Source organism: Ambystoma mexicanum, chromosome 7q, assembly GCF_040938575.1.
Source record: "Ambystoma mexicanum isolate Mex_15411 chromosome 7q, UKY_AmexF1_1, whole genome shotgun sequence".
In the NCBI taxonomy this organism is placed as follows: domain Eukaryota; kingdom Metazoa; phylum Chordata; class Amphibia; order Caudata; family Ambystomatidae; genus Ambystoma; species Ambystoma mexicanum.
The window spans coordinates 1,124,705,510-1,124,730,508 of NC_090941.1; the positions used below are offsets into that span (position 1 = coordinate 1,124,705,510).

General features: G+C 47.7%; 1 protein-coding gene across 1 annotated transcript in view; it reads right to left on the bottom strand.

Annotated features, from left to right (window-relative positions):
* LOC138528214 (extracellular calcium-sensing receptor-like) overlaps window positions 1-24,999 on the bottom strand; it is a 111,884-nt gene that overhangs the window by 64,775 nt on the left and 22,110 nt on the right. The window contains exon 3 of the mRNA XM_069639670.1: window positions 10,850-11,692. Within this exon, the coding sequence (XP_069495771.1) occupies window positions 10,850-11,692 (843 nt within the window). The remainder of the gene's footprint in view (window positions 1-10,849; window positions 11,693-24,999) is intronic.

Consider the following 24,999-nt stretch of genomic DNA (forward strand, 5'->3'; position numbering starts at 1 on the left):
GGCAAGGTCCGCGATGTGGAGAGAAAAGGAGAGAGGGGTCGAAGATTGTTAGGCAGAATTCTGTGCAGTTCCCTTGGGGAACACTGCAAAACGATTAAGACTACAGGAGTAAGCAGTAAACCCAATTGGTAGCAGTCTGTACCACCCAGATTTACCTGGTAGCTGTGGCTGAGCAGTCAGACCTCTCTCAAGAAGAGTAGGGCAGTATATAGAGTATACACAATAGGGCTTAAAACACAGTAGAGCAAACAAACGCTGACCAGAGCTTTGTATACAAAGTATATAATTATTTATTTAAAACACACTTTAGGCAATATACTAGCACTCTAAATCAAAAGCAAGTTAAAACACAGTCAGGTAAAGTATACACACCTCCCTTGATAACTATTAGACAAGTCAGAGTTAAAACACCACGATTTGTTAAAACGGATGTGAGCGCGTAACCTGATGGCACTCCAATAGTTCAGTTAAGGGAGAGAAAAAGGCAGAGCATAGAAATAAAACAAGTCCCAACACTTTTAGGAGTTCTCAGCAAGGGACTAAAGGCTGTATACACTGTAGAGCCAAAGTTCATAGACCTGGTCCACTTTAAATGGAGCAAAGCAAAATGTGCAAAAAGTGGTGCGTTTAAAATCAATGGGAAAATCCCATAGGAAATATTCTGGTGGAATATTTCGCGTGGTAACCACTGCCACCAGCCAGAAACTCGACAAGGGGGGACTGGACAGTGCCCCCTTGAAAACAGACCCAGGGAGAATATAATTAACCCCTTCCAGTACTTCCACAATGTGATGGTTTGTACTGGTTCGGTTCACAATTTAGGACTAGTAAAGTCAATGGTGACTTTACATGCCCTGGGAGACAGTAGTCAGTCCCAGGGTATGGAGTCTATGTTTGGGGGTCACTATGACACTCCTGGTTTACTGCACTGAGGGTGCTGTGTAACACACACATAAACAATAGATGATACCCTATGGAGTAAAAAGAAAACCCCATAGCCCATAAGCACATAACAAGTCAAAGACATATCTCAAATCATGCCTAAGAGTGGGAGGAAAAGAGTCTCACTCTTAGCAGGAGAAAAAAACAAACCTCAAAAATCCAGCAAAGCTGCTGGGGGACTCACTAGGTTGGGGAAATTAGCCTTATAAGAGAATTCTCCCTAACAAAGATGACAGCAAGGTTTTTTTCCTCATCGGAGGGTGAGGTGAGGGGAGCCATGGAGGGCGGCCAGAGAGTTGGAAGGAAGGAGGGAGCTGGGGTCTCGATGAGAAAGATCTCAGTATCACTGGCATTAAGGCAGAGATCACTAGCAGTACACTATGCATGAATAGCAGTCAGGCAGTCAGGAATGAGAGAGGATGAAGAGGCAGTGGAGGGAAGCTTGAAGGAGAGCTGCATGTCATCCGCATAACACTGGAAGTGAGGAGAGAAGGTGGAGATCAAATGGGATAGAGAGGGGAAAGGTAGATGTTGAAGACCCAAAGTGAGAGGATAGAGCCCTGAGGGATGCCGCAGATAGAGAGTGTGATGGAGGAGAGAAAAGGGCTCAGTTGAACCTGTGATGGTGGTCAGAGAGGAAGGAGGTCCATTACTCCAGTGCCAGGTCGGTGATGCCAAGGGTATCATGAAGCCAATTTATAAGGGTGGCATGATTGACCGTATCAAAGGCAGCAGAAAGGTCAAGAAGGATAAGAACGGAAGGAGAGTTGGAATCAAGGTTTGAGAGCAATTTTTCACGGGTTTTCAGGAGAGTAGTTTCCACCTGTCACTGTCTGTTCTTTGTCACAAATATGTGTCTCTCCCTCTCTGTATCACAAAACCCTATAATTTTCTTCTATACTTTCCTTTACTCAAATGTGTTATGCAAGGATGACGACGTGCATTGTTTGTGTTTATTTTTCTTTAAACAAGCCCTCTTTATAACCTTTCTGCTGAAAAAGGCTTCCCTGCAGGCCATAACCTAGTGGCAGGTCATTAACCTGCGATGATGACCCCTTCTTTAGCCTATAAGTCTATAGATCTACACCTTTTGCTGCAGCAACCCTGACAGAAATGCTAGCCGGTACCTTCTTTCATAACTACCTATCATGCTTACATCTAGTTTACATGCTCAGTATTACATTTGATATTTTATTAAACAGATTGCCAGAACATTCAAAACCCTGAACTACAGTGACAGATGCAGATTAACATCAAACAGATTTGCTAGGAAACAAACATGCACACTGGCGTATGATTCCCATGGTAGAACTTCCCTCCATTACATGCACACAAATACATATTAAATTATAACATCAAGGTTTGTGTACAGGTTAGCAAATGTTATGGCTGCCCCAAAGAGAGCCCATATCATTTTATTTATTTGTTGTGCATTTGTAAGACGCTTATACATTGTGTTTCAAAGCCCTCCACAGGGCAAAAGGGAGGGAACATGGAAATGAAAGCGAATATTACAATGAAAGATGGAGGCGGACGTACTAGGCCCTGTGAGCTTTCAGAACGTGCAAGTGCAGAGAGAGAGAAGGGATAAGGGAGTGGGCGGGTAAGTGATAGGTCCAGCAAGAGGAAGTGCTAGGGAGTAGGCAGCTGATTAGGTGACTTGTTGAGCGTGGTCAGCTGCCAAAAAAGTAAGAGCAGGCCAGTGGCTGCATACGTCAGTTGGTGCCAAGAGAAGTGCTGGGAGTGGGCGGAGGCTGAGGTGATTGGATGTGGGAGGCCAGGACCCAGGAGGACGCATAAGGGCCCTGGTCACCAATCTCAGCAACTGTAGGGGTTTTAGCACACAAGGGGGTAGGGGAAGCAAGAGGTGAACAGGAAGGTCTAGAGGAGCTTCCATAATTTGAGGAGATCTGGCTCAAGATGAAGAGGAAGGGGGAGACCACTCCAAAGGAAGGAGCCTGCCGAGGAAGGAGATCGCCCACCAGCTTGCTGCTTAGTGAAGCGCTTGACACATGGAGAGTTGGTGCCAGAGAAACGTACAGATCTGGAGGGAGAGTATTTAGTGAGAGCAAGCTGTACCTAGCGTGGTCCCTGGCCCCAGACAGCCTTATGGATGATGCAGAGGGATTTGAATTTGATACTTGCAGAAACTGGGAGCCAATTGAGAAATACATTTTAGGGCGCGAGAGATGCAGTCCCTGGGCTTGAGGCCAAGGATTAGTCTTGGAGCCCTATTCTGGATTGGCTGGAGGGGTTGTAAAGAAGAGGAGTGTAGATTAAGGAAGAGGCTGTTGCAGTAGTCTAGCCTAGAGAGAACCATAGCTCTAGAGACATTGAACTTCTGGGGGAAAGTGAGAAAAGGAAGCGTTCCTTTGGGGAGGTGGAGTTCAAAGTGGGTTTTCTTGGCAAGGTCCTGAATGTGAGGAAGGAAAGAGAGAGTCAAAGATGACTCCAAGGTTTCTGGCTACAGATGAAGGAGAAGGGGGAGAGCCCATACTAGATGGCCAGAGTGAGGGGAAGAAAGAGGGAGCAGGAGTCCCAATAGGAAGGATCTCAGTCCTACTGGCGTTGAGGCAGAGATCATTGGAAGTACACCAGGACTGGATGGCAGATAGGCAGTCAGGAATGATAGAGGAGGGGAGGATAGGATCAGTAGGAAGTGTGAAGAAAAGTTGTGTGTCATCTGCATAACACTGCAAGCGAAGCAAGATGGGTGTTAAAGAGCCAGGGAGAAAGGTTGGAGCCCTGGGGGACACCACAGGTGGAGCTAGAGGTGGGAGACGAAAAGGAGCCCAGAAAAATCTGGGATGGATGTCCAATGAGGAAGTAGTTCAGCCACTCGAGTGCCCGTTCCGAGATACCTAGGGTATCCTAGAGCCATTTTAAGAGGATGGAGTGGTTGACTGTATCAAATACAGAGATGAGATTGAGTAGAATGAGAACAGCTGGAGAGTTGGAGTCAAGATAAGTGAGCAATTCCTCATGGATCTTTAGAAGCGATGTTTCAGTGCCTCTGCATGCTCGGAATCCAGATTGATGGTCGTGTAGGCAACCAACAAGTTCAGTGGGCTTGGTCAGCTAGGAGAAGACCAACTTTTGCAAGAGATTGCCAAAGAAGGGGGTGATAGATATCGGGTCGTAGTTAGCTGGGCAAGACAAGTCTGCAGAAGGTTTTTTTCAGGAGAAGGGCGCACAAGAGAGTGCTTGAGGGAGGAGGGGAAATATCTAGTAGCAAGAGAGTGGTTGCAGAAATCAGCAAGTGCAGGGGTAAGAGAGACAATATTGTCCTTAATGGTTCTGAAAGGAACAGGGGGGACCTGTTTGAGGGAGACTTTCATGGAGTGGACACATTTGGTGACCTCATCAGGTGTGATAGAAGAGAAGGTGAGAAAGACAGAGGGGGGGTGGAAGTCCAAAGGAGGAAGGGGGATGGGAGGAGTGGAGGGGAAAAGGGAGGAAGAGAGAGTCGTCAGGATGTCCTGAGTTTTTGCAGTGAAGTGTGTGGCCAGTGCAGTGCAGAGTGCCTGGGAGGGAAGATGTGAGGATGAGACTGCGGAAGGGTTGGCTAGTTCCTTGCAGATTTTAAAGAGTTCAGCAGTGCTGTTGGATGCACCAGAGACGCAAGTCTGGATGTGGGCCTGTTTCTTGGAGCGAATGGAGAGACGGTATTCCCATTGGAGCAGGTAACAGGCCAGTTTGTCAGAAGGTGAGCCTGATGTCTGCAACTTCCATTCTGCACCTCTGCACTTGCGTTTCAAGGATGCAAGTTCAGAGTTGTTCCATGTGTTTTGCTTGGAGGCATGTTTCAGGCAGATCCTCATGATGGGGGCAAGGATGCCAATGGTATTACTGATGGCAAGATGGAGGTTGCTGAGAGCAGAGTAAGAGGTAGAGTTGGCAGTGGGGTGAGAGGGGGCGTGACGGTAAATGTGAAGGCAGCAGCTGACACTCATTTGATCGGACAGATATTCGTGAACAATCTTGGTAGGGCTAGGGTAGGTGCTGTCAGGGGGCCGAGAGGACCCAAGTGAGAGGAGAGGAGCGAATGGTCTGACCAGGAGAGTGGGGTGATTAGTGTGTGGGGGGGGATCAGTGTGGATGAAGGAATTAATAGTGTGTCCAGCCAAGTGGGTAGGACCAGAAGGGAGAATGGAGAGGGAGAGTTAAGTGCAGAGGTAACAAATGAGAGTGGGTGCTGTGATAGAGGAGTCAAGGTAGATGTTGAAGTCTCCCAGGAGAAGGAGTTTAGAAGTGGTTGTGAAGAAGAGAAAGGAGGAGAAATCTGCCCTTTCAGAGAGGAACAGGGTGGTAGAGCCAGGAGGCCTATAGATAGTGGCAATGGTGAGAGAGGAGGTGGGAGAGATGACCAGCTTGCAAACCAGGCTCTCGAAGGAAGAGTAAGGCTGAGTGGATATGAGGGAAGAAGGGACCCACTCAGAGAAGATCAGGGCAACCACACTGCCAGCACGGTTGGGGCGAGGCTTAGACAGGATTGTATAGCCATCAGTGAGAAAGGAGTCAAAATCAGTGAGTGAGCTGGCATTGAACCACGTCTCAGTGAGAGTAAAGATATCAAGGTCAATATGTTCAAGAAGGAGACAGATTTCAGCAGAGTGTTTGATGGCAGAATGAGCATTAAGCATGACTAGGCGCAAGAGGTCATCACCTTTGAAGGTTTTCCGAGGAGGGGTACAAGGGCATGGTACACCCGTCGGAGAGGGGGGGTCAGGGAGAGTGGAAGAAAGAGTAGCAGGTGTGGGAAGGAAGCTAGTGAGGGATGGTCGGTGCTGGTCAAAGAGGTCACAAAGGCACACCATTGTTTTGTCCAATACATAGTCAGGAGATAAACTTTAGAATAGCACTTGTAAGTGTCAACTGCGATTCTTGTTACTGCCAGATGTACAGTAGAGGCCTCATGACACATCTGTGGCGGACTGCAAATAGCAAAACCACCAACCTGCTTTCCCCTGCCCCCTTCTTTATGCCGAGCAGTGCAATGTCCTTCTTCCATTAGACCACTCTGCACTTCTCAAATGTTGACAAACAAAAGGCACCATGAAAAAAGAGTGAACCAATGGCAACCGACATAGTTGAGCCAACCTCACACGCAGGATGTATACAAACATGGAATGGATTTTCTTTCACTATTAAACATATGTGTTTGAACTCACACACAGTTACACAGTGGAACCTCTGAAAGTAGCTAGATTGTAGATGAAATATACAAGAAGCCAGGCATTGCCAATGTTGCTAGACATGCTGATAGATGTACTGTGTGCACACAGACCATGCACGGAGGGATGCCACATAATTCAAATTGCCACTATGGCTCTTCCTTCCTGTACCATATTTTCTGTAAGGATAGCATGCTGTGGCCCTCATTGTCTCCCTGTTTGTGCGACATGTTGCAGTTATTCACTATTGAAGGGTTCAGGGCATCCAGGACCTCTCAATCCCAGGAGCTTTTCAACAGCATATCAATCTTCATCAAGATGGTGATTGCTGACAAAGCCTCACTTTAGATACATACTGGCAGCTTGTCAGACCACTAACTAGCCCCTGCTCTGTAAATCCATTCAACCTCTTCCATGCACATGTAGGCAAGTCTCTCCTGCCATTCAAAGGCTCTAGACCAGCCGAAGATTCAGGCAATCACTGCCCAGGGCCATTCCTGTGCAAGCTCAGACCGTGTGGCCTAGTCAGTAGCCAAACTCGTCAACAGGATCACAAGCTCAAATTGCCAAATTCTTATTAATGAGCCAACTACAAAAGACAGTCTTGCAGCACACTAATGGGCCAACTATTAGCTGGCATTCATACTCCCATCCCCCAAACCCTTCCTCAAAGCTCTAATCTCATAATTTCTTGAAAACATCTATTTGGGATTCCGATCATGGCATGGGATTGAATCCACCCTAGACAAACTATGGGGTGAAACTCTTAAGATAGCATGCACAAGTAGCATAGCCATATTCATCACACTTGAGATCCACAGAGGATTAAATATGGTGGACAACAATGTAATACCCTGTAGGTTACAATAATTTATAGGGCAATAGACAAAACGATAAATAGATTCTCCTCCTTCCTGTCTGGCACGGAGCATTATTAATGTGGGACACATGATTATCTCACACTTGATCAATCTCCTACATCATACGAAAGAGACTCACCCCCCCACTTTTCCATTAATGTTACACACTATCAGGGCCTTGCGCAGACACCACACATTCCAATTACAGTCATACGCAGGTAATAGTCACACATACCTGTGCTTCTTAGGTATAATAATTGAAATCTACAAAATAATAAAAGCAATCAAGGCCTGAATGAGCTGCAGCAGCTGTAAACTCAGTATTTCAAAAGCATCCTCCTGGTACCGAGCGTCAGACATGTTGCATTATCTGAGATACACACTTAAGCCCCAACATCCAAATCTGTCATTAAGAAGTCCCTACTTCTAATGGAAATCCTAGGGGACACACCCACGGAATACAACATGCCATAATAGTATACTGGTCCTGGTCAACTCCACTTAGAAAATTAACACCCACTCTATGTGATCTTTCAGATTCAGAACCTCAAGATTGCCACTCTATCAGATCTACAAGATCCAGAACCTCTAGATTTCTACTGTATCTGATCTTTCAGATCCAGAACCTCTAGATGTCCACTCTACCTGATCTTCCAGATCCAGAACCTCTAGAATCCTCTCTTTGTGATCATCCAGATCCAGAAACACTTGATTTCCACTATATGTGATCTTCCAGATCCAGAACCTCTAGATTTCAACTCTATCTGATCTTCAAGAGCCAGAACCTCTAGATTTCCACTCTACCCGATTTCCAGCTCTCTTTGTGATCTTCCAGATCCAGAACCTCTAGATTTCCACTCTATGTGACTGCAAAGATCCATAACCTCTAGATTTCTACTCTATGTGATTTTCCAGATCCGGAAACTCTAGATTTAAAATCGTTGTGATCTTCCAGGTCCGAACTTCTAGATTTCCACTCTATCTGATCTTCAAGATCCAAGACCTCTCGATTTCTACTGTATATGATCTTCCAGATCCAGAACCTCTAGATTTCCACTCTACCTGATTTTTCATATCCAGAACCTCTAGATTTCCACTCTATGTGATCTTCCACATCCAGAACCTCTAGATTCCTCTGATCTTCAAGATCCAGACCCTCTAGCTTTCTACTGTATCTGATTTTCCAGATCCAGAGCCTCCAGATTTCCACTCTACCTGATTTTACATATCCAGAACCTCTAGATTTCCACTCTGCCTGATTTTTCATATCCAGAACCTCTAGATTTCCACTCTATGTGATCTCCCACATCCAGAACCTCTAGATTTCCACTCTATCTGATCTTCAAGATCCAGACCCTCAAGCTTTCTACTGTATCTGATTTTCCAGATCCAGAGCCTCTAGATTTCCACTCTACCTGATTTTCCAGATCCAGAACCTCTAGACTCCTCTCTTTGTGATCTTCCAGATCCAGAACCTCTAGATTTCTACTCTATGTGATTTTCCAGATTCAGAACCTCTAGATGTCCACTCTATGATTGTCTTGTATCAGAAATGATAAAGAAAATCACATCACAACCTCCTAGCTCAAGTGCTCAACCAAGTGGTGAACATAAAAAGTGCTTCCAAAACCAACTAACATGACACCAGGCTAAATGATTGGTGGTCTTTTACATGTTGCCCTCGTTTACTGAGCTGCACATGCCCACCGGCACCAGACAGCTTTAATCTATGGACTGCGCCTTTGTATACATCACTGCATCTTTTAAACCTGAATGCCACCTGCATGTGGTTCAGGACTCCAACTCACCTCCCTCTGTGTCCCTTCCTGGCCTGTCCTACAGCCAATACACTTTAAAGGGCATTCTCACAATGTAGAGCTATATAAAATACCCCAAACATTCATCAAGAGTCTTCAGAAATTGCAAAATACAACCTCCTTCCAGCTGAAGGGAGAATATCCGCTGGTTGCTAGCACACACCATGAGCAATCTTTAAAATGCATTGCATGGTCAACATAGGGCAAAATGGTCTCATCTCACAACACATCATAAACAGTATTCATAGGCATAACCTCCCGTGCTCCTGCAGAATGTCAGATGCATAACCTCCTGTGCTCCTGCAGAATGTCAGATGCATAACCTCCCGTGCACCTGTGGAATGTCAGATGCCTAACCTCCCGTGCTCCTGCAGAATGTCAGATGCATAACCTCCCGTGCACCTGCGGAATGTCAGATGCCTAACCTCCCGTGCTCCTGAAGAATGTCAGATGCCTAACCTCCCGTGCTCCTGCAGAATGTCAGATGCATAACCTCCCGTGCTCCTGCGGAATGTCAGATGCATAACCTCCCGTGCTCCTGCGGAATGTCACATGCCTAACCTCCCGTGCTCCTGCGGAATGTTAGATGCCTAACCTCCCGTGCACCTGTGGAATGTCAGATGCCTAACCTCCCGTGCTCCTGCAGAATGTCAGATGCATAACCTCCCGTGCTCCTGCAGAATGTCAGATGCATAACCTCCCGTGCTCCTGCAGAATGTCAGATGCATAACCTCCTGTGCACCTGCGGAATGTCACATGCCTAACCTCCCGTGCTCCTGCAGAATGTCAGATGCATAACCTCCCCTGCTCCTGCAGAATGTCAGATGCATAACCTCTGTGCTCATGCAGAATGTCAGATGCATAACCTCCCGTGCTCCTGCAGAATGTCAGATGCATAACCTCCCCTGCTCCTGCAGAATGTCAGATGCATAACCTCTGTGCTCCTGCAGAATGTCAGATGCATAACCTCCTGTGCTCCTGCATAATGTCAGATGCATAACCTCCCGTGCACCTGTGGAATGTCAGATGCCTAACCTCCCGTGCTCCTGCAGAATGTCAGATGCATAACCTCCCATGCACCTGCGGAATGTCAGATGCCTAACCTCCCATGCTCCTGCAGAATGTCAGATGCCTAACCTCCCGTGCTCCTGCAGAATGTCAGATGCATAACCTCCCGTGCTCCTGCGGAATGTCAGATGCATAACCTCCCGTGCTCCTGCAGAATGTTAGATGCCTAACCTCCCGTGCACCAGTGGAATGTCAGATGCCTAACCTCCCGTGCTCCTGCAGAATGTCAGATGCATAACCTCCCGTACTCCTGCAGAATGTCAGATGCATAACCTCCCGTGCTCATGCAGAATGTCAGATGCATAACCTCCTGTGCACCTGCGGAATGTCACATGCCTAACCTCCCGTGCTCCTGCAGAATGTCAGATGCATAACCTCCCCTGCTCCTGCAGAATGTTCGATGCATAAACTGCTGTGCTCCTGCAGAACGTCAGATGCCTAACCTCCCGTGCTCCTGCAGAATGTCAGATGCATAACCTCCCCTGCTCCTGCTGAATGTCAGATGCATAACCTCTGTGCTCCTGCAGAATGTCAGATACATAACCTCCCGTGCTCCTGCAGAATGACAGATGCAACCTCCTTTCCTTTCCCCACTCCAACTATCAAGACCCCGGAGATGAACATTTCTCCAGCATTGGCACATGGTTTTGGCACTTGCTTCACACCTGCTGACTAGCCAATTACTAATGATGTTCTTCTTTGCACTTCCATTCCAGACGGTCATGTTACACTCCACACAGTGATGCTGTCTCAGCAAATGCCCAATACACAATTATACTAAATAGATACTGCATGTAACAGCCCTCATCTCACTGCTGTGCCCACTCACATCACCTAAGGAATCTGCCGCAAGATCCAGTGCCTAATTCCCAAGGGCAATTGTGGTTAGTGTCTTCTCTATGAATACAATCAGCCTACGTATAAACATTGCAACAATGTCCTTAGAGTATTTAAAATCTAGTACGGATAGTCAGTTACACATGTTTACCTGCCAGGGTTGAATGTTATTGACGTCACCGCATGCTCCTCTAAGAAAAGGACCTCGTCCCGGTTTGCAGGACATCAAAGAGTTTAACGCATGGGCCAAGGCATAAACTGCAAGGTATGTGTGGTACGTGGAACCCAGATCATCCAATTCAAAAAGCTGGGCTAACTTAATGTCTAATGTCTGGTTCTCTGAGCACGGCGAGGGCCTTTCCCTCTGCCCCATAGGAGCCATTTCTTCGGACCTGTTTGATCCAGGCCATCTACAGTCAAGGGCTTTCTCCCAGAATATTCTAACAAACGTATCGTTGGGATCTTTTAGAGGATTGAGGTTAGCAAGAAACTCGTGAAAGCCAGGCATCTTTGTGAAATGCAGAACGAGGGCAAGGGATCCATTGAACAGTTTCCAGCTTGACTCTGGAAAGAGTCCGAGAGTCAGTGTGAACGACGCGGAGAAGACAAAGACCGTATCTGACACATTCTGCTCCGAAAAGGCCTCCATGAGCATCTTGACATGGACCTCTGAGCTATGAATAATGATGACCTTGACTGAATGCCTCTGGGAAACCTCCACAATATGAAGTACCCTGGCTTTGGCATAGGACAGGTGGACCTTCTCCATAAAAGCCACGCATCCTTCATTTTGCTCAATCACCCGTTTCATGGCCTGTCCTCCCTGGATTCCCACATCATCATCAGAGGTGATCATCCCAATCCACGTCCAGCCAAAGTGCCCCATCAACCGTGCTAATGCGATGTTCTGGAAAGTGCTGCTCGGCACGGTGCGCAGGAAAGACGGGAACTGGAGCTTGTCGCTTAGCGTGGAGAGCACAGACCCATAGCTGATCTGCAAACAAAGAGAGTTGATGAAACATTCATTCTACTCGACACATCATTCTATACAATGTAGGCGTTGATAAAACCAGTGATACAGTCTGCATACCCTACTTGTGTAATGCTGGCAATTTCTGAGGTAGGAATCACGAATCACGTAAGGTTTTGGAAGCAAACAGCATGAATTTGTCTGTCAAAGTTGCTTTCACCAGGCAGATGTTGTTTAGCATATGCTGAGACTATTGATATGATATGGCATTTATAACGCGCCTATACACAAGTGTTTCAAGGTGCAACGAGGCAAGGGGAGGGGGAACAGAGGGAGGACAAACAGCGATCCTACTAGGCCAGGTGTCCTTCACAATGCGCAAGTGTGTGGGACGGGGGAAGGGACAGTGCAGTACATGGGAATAGATACCAATAAGTAAAAGTAACAGCCAGCAAGTGGCAGGTGCAAGGTAAATGCAGACATCAGGTGCCAAGTGCTGATAGGGGGCCTGCACTCCTCATCAGCATGTCATAGCAATTATGCAGGTGATCACCCTGGGAGGGTGCAAGGTACAGCCATGCATGGGTGACCGGGACGGAGGAATCCCCAAGTATCACTTTGGACAGAGGAGTTGGTGAGGTGTAAAATCCCACCACACCTGGGATGGTGGTAGAACAGTTACACCTTCTACTCAGTTGCCTCGTCCTCTTTGATTCCCCTTTCCACCTCCTGATCTAGTGGAGGTTTCCACCACTTTGTTTACAGGTGATGCAATGAGTGAATTATGAACATGGCAGAAGGAAGACGCCCTGCAGGTTATGTGTGATTCACCTCTTCCCTGGCTCACATGTGGGAGGGAAGAGGTGGCACTTTGGAAATCATGCCCAGACTTCACAACTGTCAGAGATTATGTGCTTGCCAATCCCATCACAGCTTCGATGCCTACTCAATCCACGCCATCTACATCTAATCTGATTTCAAAATATGCCGCAAATTGAATCACCGTTAAATCAATCATCCCTTAGAAAACATATGTGGTAAGAACAAAGGAAAGTATCTTTAGTGTCCACAGTAATACCATGTACTAATAGCCTGCAATGACCTTGACATCTTTTTATTATCTGGTTGTTACTCTCTCCCCCTTCACCTTGCAGCTCATTGTGATGCTTGTGCTTTACCCACTAGGTGGTGGATAGTGTATTGAAGCTGGTATCTCCTTGGGCACTGTACATTAACACCACTTCCTGATTGCATGACTAGAAAAGCAAGTGGTGCAAGAGGACTCTTCACATTCACCGAGGAGAACAATCCTGGGTGATGAAGTCTCATCAGAGTGCTCCATTGTATGTACATGTCTATGTTTTGTTTGGACTGGCGCTAATTTCCAAGACTTACACAGGTCACGGGCACGATACTTCAGACAAGAAAGTCAAGCAAATTCAGGAAGTTAATCAGAACAGAATAGCTTTAACTTTTTTTCTAAACTCATTAAGAGTTTTTATTTCTCTAATGTCAAGACGTAGACTATTCCATGATGTAATATCAATACTATTGCTTGATCATTCATACGCCAGCATTTGCGCCATGTGGTTTAGCCTTTCTGCACACGTCCTATTCATTGTTAGCTTAACCACACTTTAGAGAGCATCACATGGTGAAAGGAACAACATCATTGCTGGTTACATTTAGAGTGTATACCCAGGACACTTGAAGGGCCTTGTAGCTAGCATTAGTGAATTAAGTGTGCTTTGTATTTGTTTAGGAGAACTCAGAATATGTTGCCTTGGTAGTTGGTGAAAGGGTGGCTGAAGTACCACCTATTGCAAACATATAGTAGGATAGAAGTTGATTTTTTAGTAACAAAAGGGCTGTCGCGCACATTAGCAAGAGTTCTGCCATTTTGAGTGAGGCACCATTAGAGGTTGCAGATTATGTCAGTTAGAGTATTAGGCAGCTTCATGGAGCTTCTGTTCTGTTCATTTAAAAAGATTGTATCCCTTCACCCTCCCCCACGCCCCAGTGAGTGTTTAGACAGCCAAGGTGCCTGCAAGAAGGGGGAAGCACAGCGTAGATAATACTTGATGGTGCAAGACTGAGCTGTCCACAAGAGCTCTGAATGGAGTGCATTATATCAGTTTTCTTCCTGACGATTAAATTAGTGCAACAGCTGTGAAAGGAAAATCTTATTGAGAGCAATCCCTGGTGTCCAGAGAGTGCCAAGGTGTTGAACTAGGTTGCGGTTATACTGCCCCCATTGAGACGTAGCAGGTCAAGCTAAATAGAGCCAGGTAAATCCGAGTTTTATAATGCCACTTGGTTCCCAAGAGAGATATGCAACATGTTTGAAGATGGGAGTCACAAGAGGTGTTTCCAAAGAGTACAGCAAAGAGTACAGCTGCAAGGATAAAGAGCCGATTGGGGCTGCCAAGTTGTCTGGTCTCGTGAGAAAGAAGAATCGTGTCCACTTCATTACCATGGGGTATTGACATCAATATTCACACTAGCCCATGATTGGATCTCTTCAAGGGGCATGCACCTCACAAATTATCTGAAGTTGTTTTCAACAATAGAGAAAGTCCATTGTTGAAACAAATTACCAGAAAGTAATGGGCCAATCAGAACAAAGTATGTCTCGATGACTGCACAGTTGCATCATTCGCAGGGGCAGTACTCATGTCGTCACGGATACTTAATTGACGAATGGGGTAGGAAAATGTAGGTGATGTTTAGATTTTCATACAGGGGATAGCCAATAGGAATTGTGGGATTAATCTGTATTGGATACATGTTGTCAATGTCGTTTTGTGGTTTTTGTCTTCTAAAGCTGTAACTAACATGGGCGTGTCGAGTGAGTTTTTAATTTTCAGTTATATGGAGTTGACTGACTCTCCCGGCCGTATTTGCATGTAATGAACTTGTTTTCCTTGCAAAACGTGGACACCTTATTGACCCCTTTGATTGTTTTTATTGATTGGTTACTGGGCCTACCTTCCAGGATGAAGAGAAGTGGGGACATGGATGAGTCTTGCAGGATCCTGTACTTGACCATTGTGTGGTTGGATCAAAAAGGGTACTTAAGGACCAGGTGTGTCCTGTCAGTAAGGAAGGAGGTGATGCACGATATGGGAGGGTCTCCTGAGTTGACTGAATCTGATATTCTGTGACTTGCGCCCCACTTCTGTCCGTCCAATAACTTATTACATTTTTTACCATATCCATTGAGGTTGGTTGGAGTCTGCAAAACGTAGCTGGAAAAGAGAAGCGTTGGGATGTTCTCAGTAAATATTAAATGTGTTGCTGAAGGATCAAGACCTTGTTTTTGGATGCAGGAAACTGCAAAACAGTTTGGACCATCCAAGACCTAATGTCCTTCAGGCAGTCTCAGATCCTTACAAAAATCTTCCATATTTCGACTCACCCCAACTTAGACCTGGGTATTGTCCACATGTGAATGATACATAAGGGATTTTTAAATCAAGCTGTTCACCAGAATATGTAGATAAATATTTAAAAAAATGAGATCTGAGATCCCTGTCCCACTACACAGTTAGTAGCCATTGGAGCAGGGAGGACATTTCTCAATGCCACTCCATGGGATCTATTTTAGAGAAAGGAGTAGAACCACACAGTGGCCCATTGTGTTAGCCATCTGGTAGATGGTCAGTGGGTCATTGGAATACGATTGTGCACAGTCTTGAGTGCCGCTGAGAGAAGAAGCATTATTTCCAGGGAACAATACCCCTCCATTGCATTCTCTAGTTTGTTTCCCTGCACTAAGTTCTGGAACAATTCTGTTTCATGTCTGTACAGAAACTGTTTCACAAAGGGCAATAGTAGTAGGTTGACCACTCTTTTACGTATTGTAGCTGCCCGTAATGAATAATTGATATCTCTATGGTGTTTGGTAGAGTCAGTTACCAAAGACAATGTTAGTAATAGAAGTGAAACAACTGATTGCTTCAATGTGGTGTTGGGGGAGATCAGAAAGGAGGGAATCAAAAAGAACTGAAAAGAGGAAGCCGCGAGGAACATGAAAGGGGAGATTAGGGGTGGTATTCAGGAGGGAGGTAGAGTGTAGAGGGGCAAGGAGAAGGGCAGTAGGAATTGTGCGGCAGAGAGCAAACCTGTGACTGATCAGGAGGAGGCAGGCCTGAAATGACACCAGAGAGGACCTAGGATTTATGGAGGTCCAGTTATGTTATGTGGTATTAAAAAGGTATAGGACCAGGGACAGTGGAGGGTATAATGGAACAGAGGAACAGTAGGAGAGGCTCTCTTAGGAATCAGACAGTTGCAAATCAACAAGGAGTCTAACATTTAATTGTCATTTCAGGTGATAGGGCCAGGGCCTTAATACAAGGATGTGCTAGCAAGTAGTGAAAATAGAAGGTTGCCAGTTGATTGGTGGAAACTCTTGGGTTTTGCGTGCAATCCCTGGAAGGGAACTCTCAATTTATTGATAATGGGAAGCAGAGGACAGGAGCCCACGGAACCACAGAAACAAGTAGTGTTGGGAGACTTAAAATTCCAGAAGCAGGAGTGTCAATGAATTGATCATCGTGCATCTCAAGGGAGCTGTGATTGATAATTTAGAAACTAAGAACTGTAGAATCATATTATAAGTCTTTACTTAATCACTTATGTTGGCCAGATCCTGTAACTATCCAGAATGAGCTCTGGATGAAATATATTTCTCTATGTCTGTTCCTGTTGTCCACCAAATTCAGCATTGTAATATAGGGCCTAGATGTCTTTTGGTTAGTGTGTGCTATACAAACGAAAAAAATAAAAAAATAAAATCAATAACCTACAGTGTAATACATGTTGCCTAAAGATGACATGTTGGGATGACCTTGATAACAAAAAACATAACTAACTGGTTCTATTTGTATAAAACTTCGTGTCATCAGCATAAAACTGATGCTATTTAAAAACAAAGGCTGAAATGAAAGATGGAGGGCATCAGTTCTGAGGTTCCAATCCAGTGCTTCTGATGCTCTGTGAGTGGGTTCACATCTGTCATCCATCAATGATGTGGTTATGACATGTACTGTGATGCATGTGAGCATGAGACTGGTGCACCCATGCACACTAGTGACAGGGTATGCTGGTGCAGACACGGCAACCCACGTTGAATGTCAAAGCGACAAGTCATGTTAGGTTATCTTAATGGGTTTCATACCACGCTCAGGTGCCATTTGCATGGCCTGCTTGAGTTCTGGTGGATTTGAAAGAGATTTGGCTGATTATGGGTAATGGGCTAGAAGGAAAATGCAAGATGATTTAGAAGCTGTGTTGATCCTCACAGTTCAGAAGTGCCTGGGATCTGTGCAAGAGTGGCTTGCATCAAGAGCACTTGAGGTATCTCTCTCCAGAGGGGATTATTGTATGCCCATATTGCTGTGTTGGGTTGGCCAGGACTGTGATGTATGTTGATTGGAGAGATATAGCATTCTGACATGGTGTGGGGAGAATACAAGGGAAATTAAGACTGTCTGAATTCAAAGTGAGAGCACTGGAAGGTTTTACTGTCGCATATTCAATTAGGAATTACCGGGCTAGCAAGGAATGCTGGCCTTCAAGGGGAGAAGGTCCCACAGGCCACAGGAAAGTCCTAGCATTCTTCTTATGTGACACGGTAGCACAGGGTCGTTGCTCGGAAACCTTGGTAGACGACTCCACCTTTGCCCGAGTGCAACTCCCTTCCTCTGCCTGCTACTGTGATAGTTATGATTGGTTGGGTTTGATTGAGTTCCTTCATTTGCCTCATGGAACTCAATGTAAGAACTCTTCTTCAACCTATTCAAATAAGCACATTGCTACAACCACCCTGGCACCTTATTAGATAAAGTGTATCCTCGTGCACCTGTTGACAAGTGAGTCGAACAAACCAGAAGTCAAACGGAATGTCATAACAACACATCAGCACATCATTTGCACAACATGTATAGTGAGTCAAAAAAGGCCCCTCCTTTTGTTATGTACATGAATACATGTTTAGTAAAATAAGCACAAACACTCGGTTTGCTCTTTGAATAAATACACCACCAATAATTCAGGTCAATCCCTTTGCAGGGTAAAGGTCACATTTCTATCCAATCATAGTGATGAGAAGAGGCTGCAAGGAAGCACCTTCAAAGGGACTGGAAAGTGAAATGCCCTCACGGGCAAAGCCCACTTTCTCCTTACAAAGCTAAACGCAGCAGTGTCGACTTCAGTCAACAGAACACCTGCCAATGCTAGGTATCCAAGCGTAAACCGAACACACGCATATATCATGCCCGTTCAATGCAAGATTGAAAGGCAGAAATGCAATGAAACATTGCCCAGTGAATCAATCTTATGTCATGATATTGCAAAAGCAAAAATGCTATGATAAATACTGGTACGTAAGGCAGTCTAGTGCAGAAATGTTTTAACCAGCAACATCACTAATTCAAGCCCAGCTATTCGACTGCAATACAGCAAGCCCTTCCCTGCAGTCTGGGACCTCCTGACAGCACCCACTGGTGTGTCCCATCTAATTATCCAGCCTGCCTTCTTAAGATCTGCACGCTGTTATATACCTTCCGAGTGGAAAAACCCCTGATCAATATACTCACATGTCACTTGATGGACGGTCCCTCTGGGTCTAGTGGCCCTAGTCCAGATCTATCGCTGCAGAGACATTAAAGCCCTGCGCCTAAGTTGGGATGGGTATCAATAATTCAGTTGTTACGCCCTACCCAACATTGGGGGTCATTCCGAGTCTGGAGGTAAGGTACAAACCATGCCGGTATTGATTTAGCGTCATGGTTTTCCGCTCCATGCCATTCCGACCCCTCAGACCGTAAATTACGGTACCGTAAACTACAATGCCGTAATTTACGGTCTTGGGTCGCGCACGCGCACCACCATGGCGAAATTAATGCCATGTCGTAAACCGGAGCTGATTCCAAGTAAGGACCACACGTAAATTACGTCCTCCTCAAGGCCGTAAAGTACCTTACCGGCATGGAGTACATACAGGCATCTCAGAGAAGGAGTAAAGAACCCTGAGCAGTGGGACCCAGAGCCACAGGTGCACACATGCAACACAGACGGAGGCCAGGAGTCTGGCATAGTAGAAAAGGAACACACCCACACACCACCACCCTCCCACACTAAGATGACACCAATTGAACAATCAAGTCCACAACCACACAAACCCCTGCAACAACACCAGGCCCCCCACTGAGGACACACAGGGGTAGAAGGAGGGGGGAGACAGGCCCTGCATGCAGCACCAGTGCATCCTCCGTTACCACCCCTGCAGCCCCTATGCACACGTAGCATGACTTGACGCTCTAGGAGAAGGCCTACCAGACAGACACCCCTGACCACCTAGACTGTGACACAACGTCACCACCATATTGAGGCACAGACACAAGACAAGCGAGCACCATACAAATGTACAGTGCCAACCCGGCACAAGTGATGGTGTTGCCTGTGCCCCACACCCATGCCAAAGGCACCCACCAGCACACAGTGGCATGTCACAACCGTCCATTATGCGGCCACATATCCAAGTGCCCTTACACCCCCCCAAACACATCCCCAAACACACAAGGGTCCACCGATCCCCAACATGGACCACCCATGAGACACACAACAGTAAAGCTGGACCAAAAGCAAATGGAGGCATGGCAAATGACAATGTTGCCCCTGACAGCACCCACCGGTCGTATGTGGACCAGCTTGGCATGCACGTTGCGGACATCAACTGCAAACAATACCACTCCCGCTACGTGCAGATGGAATGCAACACTACCAAGAACTGCACACATGGGTGGGCCCGACACCAAACAACTACACATGACTCAAAGGGCCTGCTGAAATGACATGATATGATATGGCATTTGGAACGCGCCCATACACAAGTGTCTCAAGGCGCGACGAAGCAGGGAGGGGGGAACAAGGGGAAGACAGACAACGATCCCACTAGGCCAGGTGTCACACAGACCGCGCAAGTGCAGGGGTAGTGAGAATGGAAAAAGTGCAAGTGCAAGGGGACGTGGGAAGTGCAGTACAAAGTAAGTCGAATATCCAAAAATAAATTAATAGGGCCAGCTGGTGGCAAGTGCAAGGTAAGTGCAGACAAGTGCTGGGAAGGGGAGGCTGTAGGGATAGAGAGACAGTCCCGCAGTGCAGGGGTTGACAGGGAGGCAGTGCAAGTGGAGAGTGGCTGGGCCCAGGACCGAGGTCGGCGAGAGTGGCCCAGATCCAGATCCTGTGCAGTTTCAGTGAAGAATTCAGTAGGGGAGAGGGAGAGAGAAAGCAGAAGCAAAGAGGAAGGTCAGGAGGTGCTTCCGGAACCAGAGATGGTTCTCCTCAAATATCAGGGATGCAGGAAGGCTGTTCCAGGGGGAGGCCCCTGCCGCGGAGAGAGATCTACCCCCAGCTCGTTGCTCTGAGAAGCGGCTGACCCTGAGTGAGTCGGAGACAGATGAGCAAAGGTCTTGGGAAGGAAGACATTCAGGAAGAGAGAGTAGAAGGTATTCATGCCCCAGGCCCCAGAAGGCCTTGTGGACAATGCATAGTGTTTTGAACTTAAGGGAAGGAGGGAGTGGGTGTGCCGATGAGGAGAATCTCAGTCTCACTAGCATTAAGGCAGTGTTCATTGGCTGCACACCATTCCTGGATATCAGACAGACAGTCAGAGATGAGGGAAGGAGAGGAGGACGCTGAGGGTAGGCTGAAAATTTGCCGGGTATCGTCGGCATAGCGCTGAATGTTTGGGCAGAGGGTGGCGATGCCGTGGCCAAGGAGTGCCAAATACTGGTTGAACAGCCAGGGAGGGAGATTAGATCCCAGGGGAACACCACAGGTGGATGAAAAGATGTCAGAGAGGAGGGCCCCAAGTTGGACCTGGGAGGGTCGATTGAAAAGGAAAGAGGTCAGCACGCTACCGCGCCACATGGCCCAACATGCAGGATGACCTGTCTGGCTGGCTGTTGAGTCGTCTGACTGTGTCATGCAAGTGCACTGGTGCCACAGGGTGGGTGCCTGCATGAACCAACTGCGTAGAAAAGATGGAGCCATTGTACGTTGTTCACCCTGACAACAAACCTGCCAAAGAACCAGGGCAACGGCACATATGAACATATTTTCACTTTGCCAGAATAAGGCATCCACATCACACTACATCTACACCAACTGACAAGGGATAGGCACACTACACCAGCACCACTCATTGGCGGACACCACAACCGCATGTGCATATCCGAGGGCACACTGCACATTCACATTGCGGCATCCCCCAGCCTGGCACCACATTGGAGACCCACCCCTGGAAGTGGAATTCACGGAGGACAGCAGGGGTACGATATCACGTCACCGGCATGGCACCCCCATAGGAGTGTTGGGAATCACCATAGAATGGATCAGAGCTGGATAATGGACATGATCCACAGCCAAATGAGAATGTACACAGTACACAGCAGCAGAATGATCCGACATCAGAACAGCAGCATGCGACAAAGGAACATGTACCCCAAGATGTCCACACCACCGTTCACGGACCATCATGTAGACACGACACCCCACAGCATTACATTGCATCGGACACACCCACCTCATTTTGCGACACATGCAGCTGTTGGTGGATGTACCCTAACAGCAAGCCACATGACCCCTGTCATGAACCCCCTGAACAGACCCATGGGGCAACCAGACCATGGCCATACACGTGCATGCGTGTAGATGCAGCAGTCACCAGGTTTGCGTGATGCACATATGTGCCCGCGAACCAGGACTGGTGGCTGACCCCTCCACTGATATCTGGTGTCGAATGGGCCCATGCCATATGTGCAGATGGACAAAAAGTGCAATGAAGAATGTCCACAACGGTTCAACTTTTCAACACCAATTGTGTATTGAGATAACAAGAAATGAAAAAACAGTGCTTACTTCAGCAAATGCCCATGCCCCCTCCCCCCTCCCCCCAACTCCAGAACACAACATCACCCCCCTCCCCCCAACCCCAGAACACAACATCACCCCCCTCCCCCCAACCCCAGAACACAACATCAACCCCCTCCCCCCAACTCCAGAACACAACGCCACCCCCCTGCCCCCTCCCCCCAACTCCCGGGCAGTCGTCCCATGTAGGATCTTGGGACCACATGTGGCAGGAATGGCTAATGTCCCTTGGAGCCCTTGTCTGGGGGAGGCAAATCCCGTTTGCGCAAGGAACGCCGGAGGCGTCTCTCCGGGCTGCCTTGCGTGGCCTCACTTGTCTCGGACGTCCCTCCTGCTGTGGCTCCGTATTTTAACTCCCTGCCTCAAGGGCATTAGCAATGCGGTTGAGGACATGGCATAGCCAGGTTGTATTGTCCGTCAGGGAGTCGCAAAATCTGGTGGTGCAGTCGTTGAGGGACTGGCGCATTTGATTGAGTTCCTCATGCAGTCCAGCCCTGGTCTGGCGATTATCCTCAATATAGTTCCCTATGAGATCGCTCAATTGCTGAACTCTGAACTGGTCAGGTGAAGGGGGGCCATCGGATGATCTACTTGCACCAGCATGCTGTGCAGGGGGTTGTATGGGTGGACTGGGGGGAACGACGTCACACCCCAGCGGGTCCAGTTCAAGGCTGTGCACTGGTGATGGTGCATCCCCGGAGTCACTGCATGACGCCAGTGTCACGAGGCATGGTTCCAGCATTTCCATGCTCTCCTGGTCGTCCTCCGACATGGGCCCCTGGATGGGTGGCGGGCTGGGCTCCCACTCATCTGGTGCGGTAGCGGAGCCTCCCCTGAAATGCTCGATTGAGCTGAGTTAGGGGTCTGCTCGGCCAGCTTCAAGTGGCCTTTCCGTAGGCTGAGGGGTGGTTTTCTTGGCTGCTGGCTTCGGCCTGGCCCTGCCAGTACCCGCGGAGGTGCTTGGCCGGCTTCCTTGGGGCTCTGTGCTGTCATGGTCTGTGCCTGTGGGGGTAGGAGAGAGGGACAACATTAGTGTATGTGCTATGTCCTATTTGCATACATGGTTGCATGGACATTTCAGTCATTCACGGGTTGTTCAGTTTGGGGGGTAGCTATGGCAGAGGTACATGTGCATGGTGATGACATATACACATGTTTGGGAGTGATTTGTTGTGCCCTGTTCATGTACATTTCGGCAGGTACTATGCCTACCACGCTGGACGGTGTGCATGATGGGCTGTGCAAGTCAGTCCAGTATGGTTGATGTGCGTTATGTACTCGCACTTGGGCCAGCATTAGGCGGCACTTGCCTCAGCATTTGCTGGATGGGGGGATGCGTTGGATGGGGGGAGGGCAACACGAGAGGGTGCCTTCGATGGCCCCTGGGTCAGTTTAGATGATGCAATGGACATTGCCAGTGTGCACTTTCAACACTCACCTCCTTCTGCAGAAGTCGTTCCGCCGCACTCCATGGTCCCCACGCCCTCTATGGATTCCGTGCCAATGAGCTGCGCGCAGGTCTCCTCCCACGGCTCTAGTTGGACCTGTGTACTTGGCCCACCTCCCGTCTGCATGGCCTGGCTGCGGTTGGTGGAGAGGAGGCCCCGCACCCGCAGGTCGTCCCACCGCTTGCGGCAGTCCCTTGGGCGCGGGGGGTGCTTCCAACAGCGCTCACCCTCTGTGCCAGTTCCGCCCAGATGGTCTTCTTGTGGAGGGTTGATTCCTTGCGCATGTCGCCACTGAAAACTACATCAGCATGCTCTGCAAGGTAGTCTACCATGACCTGCAGTTCATCGGTGGAGAATTTCACCTTGTGGACGCGATCCGCCGCCCTTTTTGGTGCTTTCGGCATGTCTTGCGGTGCCTGGTCCGGTTCACGACTTTACTTTCCTCACAGGGCTGCTGGCAGCTGCGTATGGCAATGGATTGTGTTTTTAAAGATGGCCGCCGCTCTCCTTCCCGTTCCTGTGCAATGTCGTAATTTCCGGTCCATTTTTCGGCGGAGAGCGTAATTTACGTTTTCTGTAAATTACGGTCACCGTAATTTACGGTCACCGTTATGCACTGTCGCTAATGCTTACAGGGCGGTGTAGTACTTTACGTGTCAGTTGCATGCCGGTAGGGGTTTTTCGGGGGGTTTTGCGGCAGGCCGCGCGGTCCTTTTCCGGCATGGCGGAAAGCGCGTGTCCATGAGCTCGGAATGGGCCGTAATTTTCAGACTTCAACCAGCACGGTGTCGTACTTTACGCCATGCCGGAAAATACAGATTCTTACCGGCATGACTCGGAATGATGCCCATTAAGTTGGGCACCAGCTTTAAGTTGGGCAAACAATTCTCAATGCTAAGTAGCGTATATGCCACACGCAAACAAGAGTCTGCCTCTTCTGTCTGCGTCAAAACCAAACTTACACTTCTAAGGCCACATGTTATCTGTGCCCAGAAAAAAAACTTTCCTGGGACAGGCTGCTCCAAAACAATGTTCTTTCTGTTATATCAGTCTTCAGCTTTTTGCTTCTGGCGGCTGTCATAGCACAACTCAACGCTTGCATGCATAAAGGGCATGGACCTTGAGGCCTGCTATTCAAATTCCTTTTAAGACGAATACAAATGAAATGGCTTTTTGCTGTTTGCTGGTTCACTGGACACTTGTTGAAATGCTACGAAGAACTACAATCATAAATGAAAATGTACCCTAAAAGCACACACCTCACTTGCGAGGTTGTTTTGCAAATAAAAGTAAATACAGGTTAACTTCAGGCATCTAGCACTTTCAGTGTTTTCCTGCTCATTCATTCAAAGCACTATAATGCATATTCCAAATGCTTCTTGATTTAAGAGCTTAGGACATTACCTATCCAAGCTAGTTTTGCTTATCTGAGAGGAATTCTAGCGCGACATGGTGTATTATGTTGCCTGCCTGGCCCGGAAAGGTACCGTCACATGTCAGTACTGCTTCTTGAAATGTGACACATATCATTCATGTATGGTTTTAACAAAGCAATTGAATAAGTACCACTTTTTGTAATGCATAGAACATCATGCCTCATTACGAGTCTGGCGGCAGCCATGCCGTTATTGGCGGCATGGCTGCCGCCGAAATCGCGTCTGGCTCCTCGGAATGAGGAATTACCGGGCCATTCCGAGTTCGGAAGGCCCGGTAATTCCTCCCTCCAAGGACCCGGACACGGTCCTTCCCCATTCCCATTACCATTTCAGCCCCCAAAGGGCTGAATGGGAATGGGAGAGGGAGTAAACAACGGGTCATTACGTGTTGGCCCGTTGTTTGCTCCCTCTTCCCCTCGCGGGACCCGGCAAGCATGTCTGGTTTTCCCAGGCGTGCTTACCGTGTCCGGCGAGAGGAACTCGTAATGAGGCGGTACAGGGTTGATGG